The sequence below is a fragment of the Triturus cristatus genome, chromosome 6, assembly GCF_964204655.1.
Source record: "Triturus cristatus chromosome 6, aTriCri1.1, whole genome shotgun sequence".
Taxonomy (NCBI): domain Eukaryota; kingdom Metazoa; phylum Chordata; class Amphibia; order Caudata; family Salamandridae; genus Triturus; species Triturus cristatus.
In genome coordinates, this window is record NC_140589.1 from 1,018,583,210 (window position 1) to 1,018,598,572 (window position 15,363).

The following is a 15,363-nucleotide window of genomic DNA, read 5'->3' on the forward strand; positions in this document are numbered from 1 at the left end:
TCATCATAGACTCAGAGCACAAGACTTTGAGCTTGCCGGTCCAGATGATTTCCAGGATCCGCAGGGAGTAAAGGAGAACCCTAGCCAGGCCCACTACTTCCCTCTGGCAGATCACCAGGGTGGTGGGTCTTCTGTGATCCTCCATACAGGCAAACTTTCCCAGCTCTTTCTAGTACAGAGCCCTCCAACGCCTCAAGGCCACCCATCTGAGGAGGGGTCTGCAATATTACGAGCAGCTCCCGCTCACAGAGGAAGTGAGGATGGAGATGCAGTAGTAGTTGGACCACATGGAGCCGTGGAAGGGGCAAGCCATATTTGGTTCCTTCCTGTATATGGTTATAGAGTTGGACACCAGCAAATCAGGTTGGGGAGCGTGCTGCGGGGACTCCTTTACAGGAGGAAAGTGGTCCGCAGACGAACAACAACTCCACATCAACTGCCTAGTGTTGATGGCGGGCTCCTTCGCCCATCAAGTGTTGGACGAAGGACAAGGTCAGCTTCAGTGTCCTCCTCAAAATGGACAACTTCTTGGCAGTTTGCTATATAAACCACCTGGGGATGGGGCGTTCAACGCGATCGCAGACTGGTGCTCCACGACATGGGCAGATATAAGCCTTTGGCAGTTGGATCCTCAAGTTTTTCGGAGATTGCAATCCTTTTGGGGCCCGGTCTCGATGGATCTTTTTGCCTCCTGCCTTGACCACCAACTTCCCAAATACTTCTGCTGGAAGACAGACCCTCTGGCAGCAGCGACAGATGCCTTCCTCAGGACTGGTCGAGAGAGGCGGGTTATACCTTCCTGCCATTCGCTAAACTAATGTGCCTCTCAGCCCCGATCTGCCGACAACAGGCAAGAGTGGTTATGATCATGCCCTATTGGAGATCTCAAGTATGGTTTCCAGTTTTCCTGGAACTTTCCTGGGATTCTCCAATCCTTCTACCCCCAGATCAGAATATCCTTCGGGATCCCCAGGGCGGTCCCCATCCTCTGATCCTGCAGGGTCGGATGCCCCTCATGGCCTGATGGATTTCAGGCAAAGTTGGAGACTCCGAGGCCTTTCACGCAAGTCTCAAAACATTTTGGCAGCAGCTTGGGCAGGGGGCACCAACAAGCGCTACAGAGCGGCTTGGTCCAGATGGGTTGGTTGGTGATCCCGTGGGGTGTGAAGTTGTCCACATTCTGAATTTTCTGGCTTCTCTGGCATCGGAGAGGTTGGCATATCAATTATAGTAGGTCAGTGTTATCTGCGGGCCATACGCCCGTTCAAGGGGATGCGGTGGGCGATCACCATTTTGTATGCAAACTTATGATAGGAATTCACTAATCGCTTCCCCCGCAACCCAGATACTCCAAACTGTGGGACATTAACAAGGTTGTATCTCTCTTTAAGTCATGGCAGTCAAACAAATATTTGTCAAGGACGGTGTTATCAGCAAATCTTGCCATGCTCTTGTGCCTTATTTCATGTCGGAGAGTGTTCGACGGGCAAACTTTTGACATCTCTGGTCGGGTCTTTACTCCTAGGGGGTCACCTTTCATATCTCTAGGCACACAAAGTCGGGTTCCAGGTTGGTGTTGTATCCTGCTTTTGATAAACACCCCAGGCTGTGTCTAGTTCAGTGCTTTAAGGTTTTTGAGAGTATGATAGAAGATCACCGTCCTCACGGGGAACATCAGCTGTTGATTTCCCTCAGGAAACCTTTCAAAGTGGTCTCTCCTCCTACCATAGCCAGATGGATCAGATGGGTCAATCAAGAGGTGCGCATTGACATCTCGTACTTTGGGGCCCATGCGGTCAGAGGAGAGATGGCCTCTAAGGCATTTTCCCTCGGCGCTTGCCTCGATGATATAATTAACGCTGTGGACTGCTCTTCAGATTCCATGCTCAAAGGATTCTACTTCAAACCAGTCTTGGACATAGCTTCCATGGTGGTTGACAGGCTTTGAACGAGCATATTCCTCACCTCCAATCCTGCCATAGAATGAAACATTTTCTAGTAGACATGAAGGAAAGTTTCTATTTTATTAAGGACACGGAGGCGAGGATTATTTCCGCCCAGAGTTTCTTGAGGCTATCCATCACTACCCCACCCACAATAAGGGGGACAGAAGATTGGGGGTGTTCCAGCTCATCGTATGGCATAGGTATGACCTCGAGTTTTTTTCTTAAGAGCTTCTGTACTCATCCATGTTATCTTTGCTGAAGCAGCAATGTGTAGGAAACTGTTAAATGGTGTTTTGAGTTGCTTTGCCCTGTTTTTTCTTTTGTTGAGTGAGTTCAGGTTCATCTCTGTTTTCTGCGGGTTCCTGTAGGCTCAGAAACTTCTAAAAAGGACTAGAAGAGTTTGGTGATGAGAGGAACGTCGCAGTCAAGAAAGAGGATGTTACCCAGAAGCCTCGTGCCTTTGTGGTGGACCGGGACTGCTCATTGGTTCACCTTTGTTGATCTTTCTCTGTGATCTATGGAAAAGATCGTTTTTATTGTTTATTAAAGTTGAACACTACTGGAAAGGAAAATAAAGACAGTAGAGCATAATCCTCAACTCTGTATCCTTAATAGAATTGAAACTTTGCTTCATGTCTACTAGGAAATATTTCATTCATTTGATCTTTAATGCATTACCAAAGATATGCTATTAGATTTGAAAGGAGCAGCCTCAAGGTCGACTGATTAAAATGGCCTTTTCAGGGGACTCAATAGCTCAAAATTAGAAAACCCAATTTAACTCTCATTCATAAAAATGTCATAATAAAAGAATATTGTAACAAGGCAACAACAACTAAATTTTCCACAAAACTTACTAAAAATCTCCCAAGTCCATGGTTGAACACTTGTACTTAACTGGGCTTCAACATTTCATTTTTATTAAGGACAGAAGATTTGTAGATTAGCAAACAAAGCAGCGTGTTCCATTTGTGCATTACTGATGGAAAAACGCCTCACATGATTGTTTTATTCAAACGTGAACGGCCTCATTTAGAATTTGGAGAAAAATGAATATCCTCCAATTTCTAGAGGAAACTCTAACCATGGAGTAGAATCCACCAGCTGATTTCCTTACCTTAGGGATATTATTGAGGAGGAAATTCAAGCAGTGCATTCCACTCCATATTTCGTATAAGAATTTCGTCCAGAAATTGGAGAATGTTCAGTTCCTTCCACAATCTTAATTAGGCCCTAAGACTTTAAGCCCTTTAGTTGTCATCGCTTTACTATTGCAAAAAGTGAAGAGAGAATTTAACACTTTCAATAGACTGTGGTTAGCCATTATATGAACCACATAAAGACTTGTTGCAAAAGCATGATATTTAGGGAGTTAGTTGCTCACACTTGTTACTTACTTGGAAAGTTTCAGTCAATTAATGCAGTACAGAATATTGGAGCAAATAAGCTGTCTTGTGCACACACTATGCTATCCAAAGTTGTGTGGTCAGTTTGCAATAAATATGCAGCAAAGACTAACATGGCCAGAATGGATTTTTCGGTATTAGGTCAAAAATAGCCTCTATCAAAGAATGGTGTTTGATGGCGAATATATAAAGTTTCCCAGAGTTCTCCACATTGACTCTGTTAAATGCTGTTTGTAGGTTCCAAAAACACTACACTATAAATAGTGAGAATCTTTTCAGCTCAATGGACTTCTTTAATACAGTGTGAAATCTAAATGCCTGGTTGTTGTTCCCCATTCGAAAACCAGTCTATAACAGTGATAGAATAGTGTCCACTTCTACTCATATCTGCACCAACTCAAGCTGTAGTTTTCCATACATTTTAGGGAACAAGTTCATAAGGGAGATTTGCCGTCTATAAGCTGTTTATGGTAAATGTAATAACAGTGGGCAGTTGTGACTGGCCTCTGGGAGATTACATATGAATGCCGGAAATCACTCAAACCTTGAGCTGCCTATCCAAAATCGAATGTCCTACCATACAACATTAAAAAACAAAATAATCAAAAAAACAAGAAGAAAAAAGAAACAGTTCTTAAGCACATACCTTGTGATTTGCCATTTATGATGAGTTGTGCAAATACTGCAGCATAGTTCCCTTTCATTGCATTCCCAATGTACATCTTTTCAGCATTTTCACATTCGGTATCAATGATAAACTCCTGCACAGGATAAGTAAGACAAAATACATTTTTGGGACCTAAAGTCAAGATGCTGCAAAACAAGCAGCCTCCCTGACATTTTCAACAATACATGTGTGTGGTTTGAAAGATCTAACAATTTACTAGCCAGGGTTCAATAAATTACATTCACTTTGTAACAGTACTCTTATTGTTACCACAGGGTAAAGCCCTGATGCAGCCAGATATGACTTACGTGTAGAGAAATACTCATTATTAAATGTACAATGCTTTAAAGATACCTTCAGTTAGAGATAAAACCACATTCTCTGACATTGAATGACAGACAAAAGGGGAGTGTACAGTTATTGTTTCAATCCACAAATGAGCAAATGGGATGCGCGCAATTATCACTTTGGCAGCTAAACTTATACTTTGGAGTAGGCTATGAAGAGAATGAATTTACAAAAGGCCAGCCAATAGGTAAATGTTAGACCTGAATTGATTTTGACCTTTTTATACAAACCAAATACAGTGCTGTGAATAAGAAAGTACACATTCTAAAGATGCTTTTGTTATATATATATATATATATAGAGACGCTCGGATAAATTGGCTACCACCATACGTGAAATACCCAACAGTGGCGAACAATGCACGCCAATAGAATCCGACACAGGTGATTCTGCTTCTCTGACCAGTGGAAGCGGCAATGAAGGCGATGAAACGGTCCGGGGCAGTCTCATGTCCGGCATATTACAACCTGGTGAAGAGCTGAATTTTTTAGCCGAGGACCGCCGTCAAACCCTGAGGCCGCGGAATCCACAAGTATCCGCAGGGCAAAACAGAACAAAAAACGCAATGCCAGAAGAAAGGCCCGCCGCGCAAAGAGGCAGAAAACCACAATGGCGACGACGTTAGGTGAGGGTCAAACCAACAACAACAGCATAGTGAATCTATCCAAGATCGTGCTCACCTCCAAAGAGGAGGATATTCTTTCCTTGGGCCTCTCATATTGCGCTGGTAACAATTTCAACTACTGCAAAACCAGAGCGGACTTATTTAATTTTACAAGAAAGTTGAAGTTAAAGAAGTTTTTTACCATCAAATATGGCAATAAAACAAACATGGGTCCTCATGACAACAGCGTAACCTCCAATGAACACAATTTGGAATCTGCCGACGCACAGTTACTTCTTACCCTGGCGGATTTGAACAGAATGAATCATACAGTCAGACAGTCGACACACGGCCCCCCCAAGACAGACTCACTTCCATCATTGGCACAGAACCATGTGCCGGTCTAAGTCCTTTCAGAGGCAAATCCAACTTCATTCCTATGATGCCCAAGGACGCGATCGACATCTTCCAAGAGATGGTAACCAATGACCTAAAGAATCTCTATCGGGCCATAAGTTCCAACAGCAAGAAAACAAAACAACAAGATTTAGAATATAAGAACTTGATCCAGAAATTAAATAGCAACCCCGGCCTAATTATTTGCATGTCTGACAAGGGGGGCAATGTGGTCATCTGGCCCAAGGAGGAATACAGGATTGAAGTAAAAAGGCAGCTTTCGGACATTGAGTGTTATGAAAGAAGCAGTCTAAAAATTTACAATACATCTAAGGAATCCCTGAAGAAAATGTTACATGCTTACAAAAGGCAGGGATTAATTTCAAGCCAAGAATTTGATTTTTTATTCAATGAGTTTCCGATCATCCCAACGCTCCGGCTGATACCAAAAATCCACAAAGGCGTGAGGCCAGTACCAGGCAGACCAATCATTTCGGCTATTGGGAGCATCAGTGAAAATGCCAGTAAGTATGTGGATTACTTTTTACAGCCACTAGTCCGTGCTTTACCAACGTACATTAAGGACACTGGTGATTTCATCAGGAAACTAGCCAAAATCCAATGGCATGAGGATTTCTTGTTGGCCACTCTTGACATAGAGTCCTTATATACAAGCATAGAACACAACACAGGGATTGACGCCACTAAACACTATCTGGACTGCAGACCAATCAAGTTTTATAATCACAACAATATGCTTTTAGAACTTATTCACTGGGCATTGCACAATAACTATTTTATGTTTGAAAATGAACTGTATTCCCAAAAGAGGGGAGTCGCCATGGGAGCTTGCTTCTCCCCCAGTTATGCCTGCTTGCATGTTGGCTGGTGGGAGGAGCAGGTTCTCATGGGAACCCATGCTAAGGTGTTTGGATCCAAGATTGTAGAGTGGTATAGATACATTGACGATGTTTTTATGGTTTGGAAAGGCGATCGTGAAAGTGTGATTGATTTTATTGAGGTTTTAAATGATAATGATTTTAATCTCAAATTCACTTTTAAGATAGACAACACATCAGTTGAATTTTTAGATACGACTGTCACGATTGTTGAGAACCATGTAGAAACATGTCTGTACAGGAAATCCACCGCTGGCAACTCCATCCTACACGCCAGCAGTGCCCATCCATCACACCTTATAAAAAGTATCCCATATGGGGAACTCCTCCGTATTAAACGTATATGCAGTATACCGGAGGAGAGGGTACAATGTTCAAAAGAAGCAATGAACAGGATGAGGCAAAGGGGTTACTCTGAGGGGATCCTCAGGGAAGCCTATAACAAAGTTGAATCCACTCCCAGGAACTCCCTGCTGATAGACAAATCGGTCAATACGAGTGATCATGGCACAGTGGATACATTGGACAATGCAAACTCCAATGTACCACGTTTGATCACAACATTTAACAAACAACACCGTAAGATCAGAGCAATGGTAAATAGAAACTGGCCAATTGTATTGACTGATGGTGTTCTGGCCCCCATGTTACCTCCTAAACCTGTATTGACGTTTAGAAGGGCCAGAACCATGAGAGAGGAGCTCATGAGACCCAATAACCAAACCCCGACCAGCAGTTCGTGGTTGAAACCTAGAAGAGGTTTTTTCAAATGCTCCAGTTGCAGAGCATGTAAATTTGGTCAGAACACCAGTCAGTACTCAGTCCCGTTCAGTGACAACCCTAGACAAATCCAGGGTCACTTTACATGTAGATCTGAATTTGTGGTGTATGTCCTTTCCTGTACATGTGGCTTAAATTACATTGGGAGCACCAAGCTACAGGCCCATGTCAGAATTTTACAACATTTAAGGGCAATTGTAAATAATGACTCCAGCTACCCTGTAGCACGGCATTTCAGAAAACTACATAACAATGAACTTAGTTGCCTGAAATACTTCATTGTCGATGGTGTCCCCGCACAGCGAAGAGGGGGCAACAGGGAAAAAGCTCTTAGACAACTCGAAACAAAATACATACTCGAGTTCGATAGCAAAGCACCTACGGGCCTAAACACCACTGAAGACCTACACAATTTCATATGAGTACTGACAGACCACACGGGACTGCCTCTGCTTTTTCCCTTTTAGATTTGCTTTTATCTTTCTTGATTGTTACCTGCAGGACACATAGTATCGATTTCTCATGTCTGAAGCTATCTCACTGTTTGACTTATCTTGTCTGTTTTACCTGTATCCTCACCAATTTTATGAATATCATTTTCTGATTGCATTTAGAGCAGAACTGTTAGCCAGTTGTTTGGATTAATTTGTTCCTTCTACATCTCCCCTATTTTTTGTCTTGTTGATTTCAAAGGAGTAAGGCGACAGACAAGAAAACAATGAATATCAAACGCTTTCTCCACCTAACGGTGTGTTCCAGTTCTCCAAACATGAGGACACTGTCAGCCAAGTTCCCCTTCACACCTAGGTATAATACAATCTAGGTGTAAGCAACTCTGGGGACCCGCTACAAGTTTGGACTCACGTTCGCCATAATTTATGTGCTTGGTTGTCTGTATATATTCTTCTAAATGGAACCTAATATAGGTGAACAGTATTTTGGAGTGTCCCTCTTATCCACCTCCTCGCTTGATTCCCGTTGCATTTTTATCAATATTTCACTATTTTTGCACTTTACTCACTTTTAGATTGGTTTTAGGATCTTTTACATAGGCTATTGATTTTAAACAGTAATCTTGGGTCGTTCATATAGGTTTTATCATCAGATACTTTTTTTAACATATGTTGAAATGTGGTAACGAATTCTGATTGTGCATTATTTAAGGACATCATTTATGGTTACCATATGTATTAATATGCATTTGTTTGCAGTTTGCACTACCATTGCGTATTTTGTACATTTGCATCTTGTTGCACCTGATGGCACTTTTTTGCACTTTAGATATCAGAATTTGCACCTACAATTGCGTATTTGTACAACTTATTATTGCACCTTAAACCCTTGTAATATAACATGCATTTACAAGGTCGTAATATTATCGTCAACACAGAAGAGCATTTAGAAGCAGGCATATCGATCAGTAAAACCATATAACATCCCAAACCCATGTTGATACAATTGCCATTGTATATGTATTTGTTACATGTTTTCCATCACCTAAAAACAGAATTATTTTGAAACCAATGTATTTTTTCCATGTCCATGGACACAAGCATCACGAGATTACAGAGTGCTCTTGACTTATAAAAGCCTAATGTTTCAGCAGTTACTTCATGTGATCAAGGCCATCTGGTGGCCGAAACGCGTAATGGCGTGCTGTGTGGGTGCTGATTAACATTAAATACCTTTGAAGCACGAGTTGGTGTCCGTGTGCTTCTTCCTCGCCGGTTGGAGGTGGGAGACAGCTGTTTGGATTTTCATATATATATATATCGTCGGATGGACTTTTGAATTTGTGTCTGACAACACTGTTGATTTGCTCGTCTTCGTCCATCGAATAAAAGCTCTATTGAACACTCACCTTTTGGGGGCCTCTCTTCGCAGGCAAACTTTTGATGTGATGATAGCGGCACCGCCTGAGCCGCGAGAAGAGCCCCGCTGTGCTTTGGGTACAGTCCTGCCGAGACGCCAAATCGACGTTCCGGCCTAAGGAAAAGGTCAAGCTGATGGAGGATGTGAACGGCGTGTAAGTGACAGTCTGCCATCACAACCCACTTGGAATTTAATTAAGAAAGGCGAAATGCTGCGCAACTCACTGCAGTATCACAAGGCACCACAAAGACCAACAGGCCACGCGGGTGGCCACGCCCACCTGGGCGGGGCATGAATTGCTTAATTGTGGAGCTGTTACAACGTTGCAGCTTATCGCTAATCGAAAGCCCGTATCCCAGGAAGAAGTGCCGCAGAGCACGAAACGCGTCGGATGGACTTTTGAATTTGTGTCTGACAACACTGTTGATTTGCTCGTCTTCGTCCATCGAATAAAAGCTCTATTGAGCACTCACCTTTTGGGGGCCTCTCTTCGCAGGCAAACTTTTGATGTGATGATAGCGGCACCGCCTGAGCCGCGAGAAGAGCCCCGCTGTGCTTTGGGTACAGTCCTGCCGAGACGCCAAATCGACGTTCCGGCCTAAGGAAAAGGTCAAGCTGATGGAGGATGTGAACGGCGTGTAAGTGACAGTCTGCCATCACAACCCACTTGGAATTTAATTAAGAAAGGCGAAATGCTGCGCAACTCACTGCAGTATCACAAGGCACCACAAAGACCAACAGGCCACGCGGGTGGCCACGCCCACCTGGGCGGGGCATGAATTGCTTAATTGTGGAGCTGTTACAACGTTGCAGCTTATCGCTAATCGAAAGCCCGTATCCCAGGAAGAAGTGCCGCAGAGCACGAAACGCGTCGGATGGACTTTTGAATTTGTGTCTGACAACACTGTTGATTTGCTCGTCTTCGTCCATCGAATAAAAGCTCTATTGAACACTCACCTTTTGGGGGCCTCTCTTCGCAGGCAAACTTTTGATGTGATGATAGCGGCACCGCCTGAGCCGCGAGAAGAGCCCCGCTGTGCTTTGGGTACAGTCCTGCCGAGACGCCAAATCGACGTTCCGGCCTAAGGAAAAGGTCAAGCTGATGGAGGATGTGAACGGCGTGTAAGTGACAGTCTGCCATCACAACCCACTTGGAATTTAATTAAGAAAGGCGAAATGCTGCGCAACTCACTGCAGTATCACAAGGCACCACAAAGACCAACAGGCCACGCGGGTGGCCACGCCCACCTGGGCGGGGCATGAATTGCTTAATTGTGGAGCTGTTACAACGTTGCAGCTTATCGCTAATCGAAAGCCCGTATCCCAGGAAGAAGTGCCGCAGAGCACGAAACGCGTCGGATGGACTTTTGAATTTGTGTCTGACAACACTGTTGATTTGCTCGTCTTCGTCCATCGAATAAAAGCTCTATTGAACACTCACCTTTTGGGGGCCTCTCTTCGCAGGCAAACTTTTGATGTGATGATAGCGGCACCGCCTGAGCCGCGAGAAGAGCCCCGCTGTGCTTTGGGTACAGTCCTGCCGAGACGCCAAATCGACGTTCCGGCCTAAGGAAAAGGTCAAGCTGATGGAGGATGTGAACGGCGTGTAAGTGACAGTCTGCCATCACAACCCACTTGGAATTTAATTAAGAAAGGCGAAATGCTGCGCAACTCGCTGCAGTATCACAAGGCACCACAAAGACCAACAGGCCACGCGGGTGGCCACGCCCACCTGGGCGGGGCATGAATTGCTTAATTGTGGAGCTGTTACAACGTTGCAGCTTATCGCTAATCGAAAGCCCGTATCCCAGGAAGAAGTGCCGCAGAGCACGAAACGCGTCGGATGGACTTTTGAATTTGTGTCTGACAACACTGTTGATTTGCTCGTCTTCGTCCATCGAATAAAAGCTCTATTGAACACTCACCTTTTGGGGGCCTCTCTTCGCAGGCAAACTTTTGATGTGATGATAGCGGCACCGCCTGAGCCGCGAGAAGAGCCCCGCTGTGCTTTGGGTACAGTCCTGCCGAGACGCCAAATCGACGTTCCGGCCTAAGGAAAAGGTCAAGCTGATGGAGGATGTGAACGGCGTGTAAGTGACAGTCTGCCATCACAACCCACTTGGAATTTAATTAAGAAAGGCGAAATGCTGCGCAACTCACTGCAGTATCACAAGGCACCACAAAGACCAACAGGCCACGCGGGTGGCCACGCCCACCTGGGCGGGGCATGAATTGCTTAATTGTGGAGCTGTTACAACGTTGCAGCTTATCGCTAATCGAAAGCCCGTATCCCAGGAAGAAGTGCCGCAGAGCACGAAACGCGTCGGATGGACTTTTGAATTTGTGTCTGACAACACTGTTGATTTGCTCGTCTTCGTCCATCGAATAAAAGCTCTATTGAACACTCACCTTTTGGGGGCCTCTCTTCGCAGGCAAACTTTTGATGTGATGATAGCGGCACCGCCTGAGCCGCGAGAAGAGCCCCGCTGTGCTTTGGGTACAGTCCTGCCGAGACGCCAAATCGACGTTCCGGCCTAAGGAAAAGGTCAAGCTGATGGAGGATGTGAACGGCGTGTAAGTGACAGTCTGCCATCACAACCCACTTGGAATTTAATTAAGAAAGGCGAAATGCTGCGCAACTCGCTGCAGTATCACAAGGCACCACAAAGACCAACAGGCCACGCGGGTGGCCACGCCCACCTGGGCGGGGCATGAATTGCTTAATTGTGGAGCTGTTACAACGTTGCAGCTTATCGCTAATCGAAAGCCCGTATCCCAGGAAGAAGTGCCGCAGAGCACGAAACGCGTCGGATGGACTTTTGAATTTGTGTCTGACAACACTGTTGATTTGCTCGTCTTCGTCCATCGAATAAAAGCTCTATTGAACACTCACCTTTTGGGGGCCTCTCTTCGCAGGCAAACTTTTGATGTGATGATAGCGGCACCGCCTGAGCCGCGAGAAGAGCCCCGCTGTGCTTTGGGTACAGTCCTGCCGAGACGCCAAATCGACGTTCCGGCCTAAGGAAAAGGTCAAGCTGATGGAGGATGTGAACGGCGTGTAAGTGACAGTCTGCCATCACAACCCACTTGGAATTTAATTAAGAAAGGCGAAATGCTGCGCAACTCACTGCAGTATCACAAGGCACCACAAAGACCAACAGGCCACGCGGGTGGCCACGCCCACCTGGGCGGGGCATGAATTGCTTAATTGTGGAGCTGTTACAACGTTGCAGCTTATCGCTAATCGAAAGCCCGTATCCCAGGAAGAAGTGCCGCAGAGCACGAAACGCGTCGGATGGACTTTTGAATTTGTGTCTGACAACACTGTTGATTTGCTCGTCTTCGTCCATCGAATAAAAGCTCTATTGAACACTCACCTTTTGGGGGCCTCTCTTCGCAGGCAAACTTTTGATGTGATGATAGCGGCACCGCCTGAGCCGCGAGAAGAGCCCCGCTGTGCTTTGGGTACAGTCCTGCCGAGACGCCAAATCGACGTTCCGGCCTAAGGAAAAGGTCAAGCTGATGGAGGATGTGAACGGCGTGTAAGTGACAGTCTGCCATCACAACCCACTTGGAATTTAATTAAGAAAGGCGAAATGCTGCGCAACTCACTGCAGTATCACAAGGCACCACAAAGACCAACAGGCCACGCGGGTGGCCACGCCCACCTGGGCGGGGCATGAATTGCTTAATTGTGGAGCTGTTACAACGTTGCAGCTTATCGCTAATCGAAAGCCCGTATCCCAGGAAGAAGTGCCGCAGAGCACGAAACGCGTCGGATGGACTTTTGAATTTGTGTCTGACAACACTGTTGATTTGCTCGTCTTCGTCCATCGAATAAAAGCTCTATTGAACACTCACCTTTTGGGGGCCTCTCTTCGCAGGCAAACTTTTGATGTGATGATAGCGGCACCGCCTGAGCCGCGAGAAGAGCCCCGCTGTGCTTTGGGTACAGTCCTGCCGAGACGCCAAATCGACGTTCCGGCCTAAGGAAAAGGTCAAGCTGATGGAGGATGTGAACGGCGTGTAAGTGACAGTCTGCCATCACAACCCACTTGGAATTTAATTAAGAAAGGCGAAATGCTGCGCAACTCGCTGCAGTATCACAAGGCACCACAAAGACCAACAGGCCACGCGGGTGGCCACGCCCACCTGGGCGGGGCATGAATTGCTTAATTGTGGAGCTGTTACAATGTTGCAGCTTATCGCTAATCGAAAGCCCGTATCCCAGGAAGAAGTGCCGCAGAGCACGAAACGCGTCGGATGGACTTTTGAATTTGTGTCTGACAACACTGTTGATTTGCTCGTCTTCGTCCATCGAATAAAAGCTCTATTGAACACTCACCTTTTGGGGGCCTCTCTTCGCAGGCAAACTTTTGATGTGATGATAGCGGCACCGCCTGAGCCGCGAGAAGAGCCCCGCTGTGCTTTGGGTACAGTCCTCCCGAGACGCCAAATCGACGTTCCGGCCTAAGGAAAAGGTCAAGCTGATGGAGGATGTGAACGGCGTGTAAGTGACAGTCTGCCATCACAACCCACTTGGAATTTAATTAAGAAAGGCGAAATGCTGCGCAACTCACTGCAGTATCACAAGGCACCACAAAGACCAACAGGCCACGCGGGTGGCCACGCCCACCTGGGCGGGGCATGAATTGCTTAATTGTGGAGCTGTTACAACGTTGCAGCTTATCGCTAATCGAAAGCCCGTATCCCAGGAAGAAGTGCCGCAGAGCACGAAACGCGTCGGATGGACTTTTGAATTTGTGTCTGACAACACTGTTGATTTGCTCGTCTTCGTCCATCGAATAAAAGCTCTATTGAACACTCACCTTTTGGGGGCCTCTCTTCGCAGGCAAACTTTTGATGTGATGATAGCGGCACCGCCTGAGCCGCGAGAAGAGCCCCGCTGTGCTTTGGGTACAGTCCTGCCGAGACGCCAAATCGACGTTCCGGCCTAAGGAAAAGGTCAAGCTGATGGAGGATGTGAACGGCGTGTAAGTGACAGTCTGCCATCACAACCCACTTGGAATTTAATTAAGAAAGGCGAAATGCTGCGCAACTCGCTGCAGTATCACAAGGCACCACAAAGACCAACAGGCCACGCGGGTGGCCACGCCCACCTGGGCGGGGCATGAATTGCTTAATTGTGGAGCTGTTACAACGTTGCAGCTTATCGCTAATCGAAAGCCCGTATCCCAGGAAGAAGTGCCGCAGAGCACGAAACGCGTCGGATGGACTTTTGAATTTGTGTCTGACAACACTGTTGATTTGCTCGTCTTCGTCCATCGAATAAAAGCTCTATTGAACACTCACCTTTTGGGGGCCTCTCTTCGCAGGCAAACTTTTGATGTGATGATAGCGGCACCGCCTGAGCCGCGAGAAGAGCCCCGCTGTGCTTTGGGTACAGTCCTGCCGAGACGCCAAATCGACGTTCCGGCCTAAGGAAAAGGTCAAGCTGATGGAGGATGTGAACGGCGTGTAAGTGACAGTCTGCCATCACAACCCACTTGGAATTTAATTAAGAAAGGCGAAATGCTGCGCAACTCACTGCAGTATCACAAGGCACCACAAAGACCAACAGGCCACGCGGGTGGCCACGCCCACCTGGGCGGGGCATGAATTGCTTAATTGTGGAGCTGTTACAACGTTGCAGCTTATCGCTAATCGAAAGCCCGTATCCCAGGAAGAAGTGCCGCAGAGCACGAAACGCGTCGGATGGACTTTTGAATTTGTGTCTGACAACACTGTTGATTTGCTCGTCTTCGTCCATCGAATAAAAGCTCTATTGAACACTCACCTTTTGGGGGCCTCTCTTCGCAGGCAAACTTTTGATGTGATGATAGCGGCACCGCCTGAGCCGCGAGAAGAGCCCCGCTGTGCTTTGGGTACAGTCCTGCCGAGACGCCAAATCGACGTTCCGGCCTAAGGAAAAGGTCAAGCTGATGGAGGATGTGAACGGCGTGTAAGTGACAGTCTGCCATCACAACCCACTTGGAATTTAATTAAGAAAGGCGAAATGCTGCGCAACTCACTGCAGTATCACAAGGCACCACAAAGACCAACAGGCCACGCGGGTGGCCACGCCCACCTGGGCGGGGCATGAATTGCTTAATTGTGGAGCTGTTACAACGTTGCAGCTTATCGCTAATCGAAAGCCCGTATCCCAGGAAGAAGTGCCGCAGAGCACGAAACGCGTCGGATGGACTTTTGAATTTGTGTCTGACAACACTGTTGATTTGCTCGTCTTCGTCCATCGAATAAAAGCTCTATTGAACACTCACCTTTTGGGGGCCTCTCTTCGCAGGCAAACTTTTGATGTGATATATATATATATATATATATATATATATATATATATATATATATATATATATATATATATATATATATATATATATATATATATATATATATATATATATATATATATATATATATATATATA

General features: G+C 46.0%; 1 protein-coding gene across 1 annotated transcript in view; it reads right to left on the bottom strand.

The window, feature by feature from the left end:
- ACOXL (acyl-CoA oxidase like) overlaps positions 1–15,363 on the bottom strand; it is a 1,019,872-nt gene that overhangs the window by 607,017 nt on the left and 397,492 nt on the right. The window contains exon 6 of the mRNA XM_085611811.1: positions 3,999–4,113. Coding sequence (XP_085467937.1) covers positions 3,999–4,113 — 115 coding nt within the window. The remainder of the gene's footprint in view (positions 1–3,998; positions 4,114–15,363) is intronic.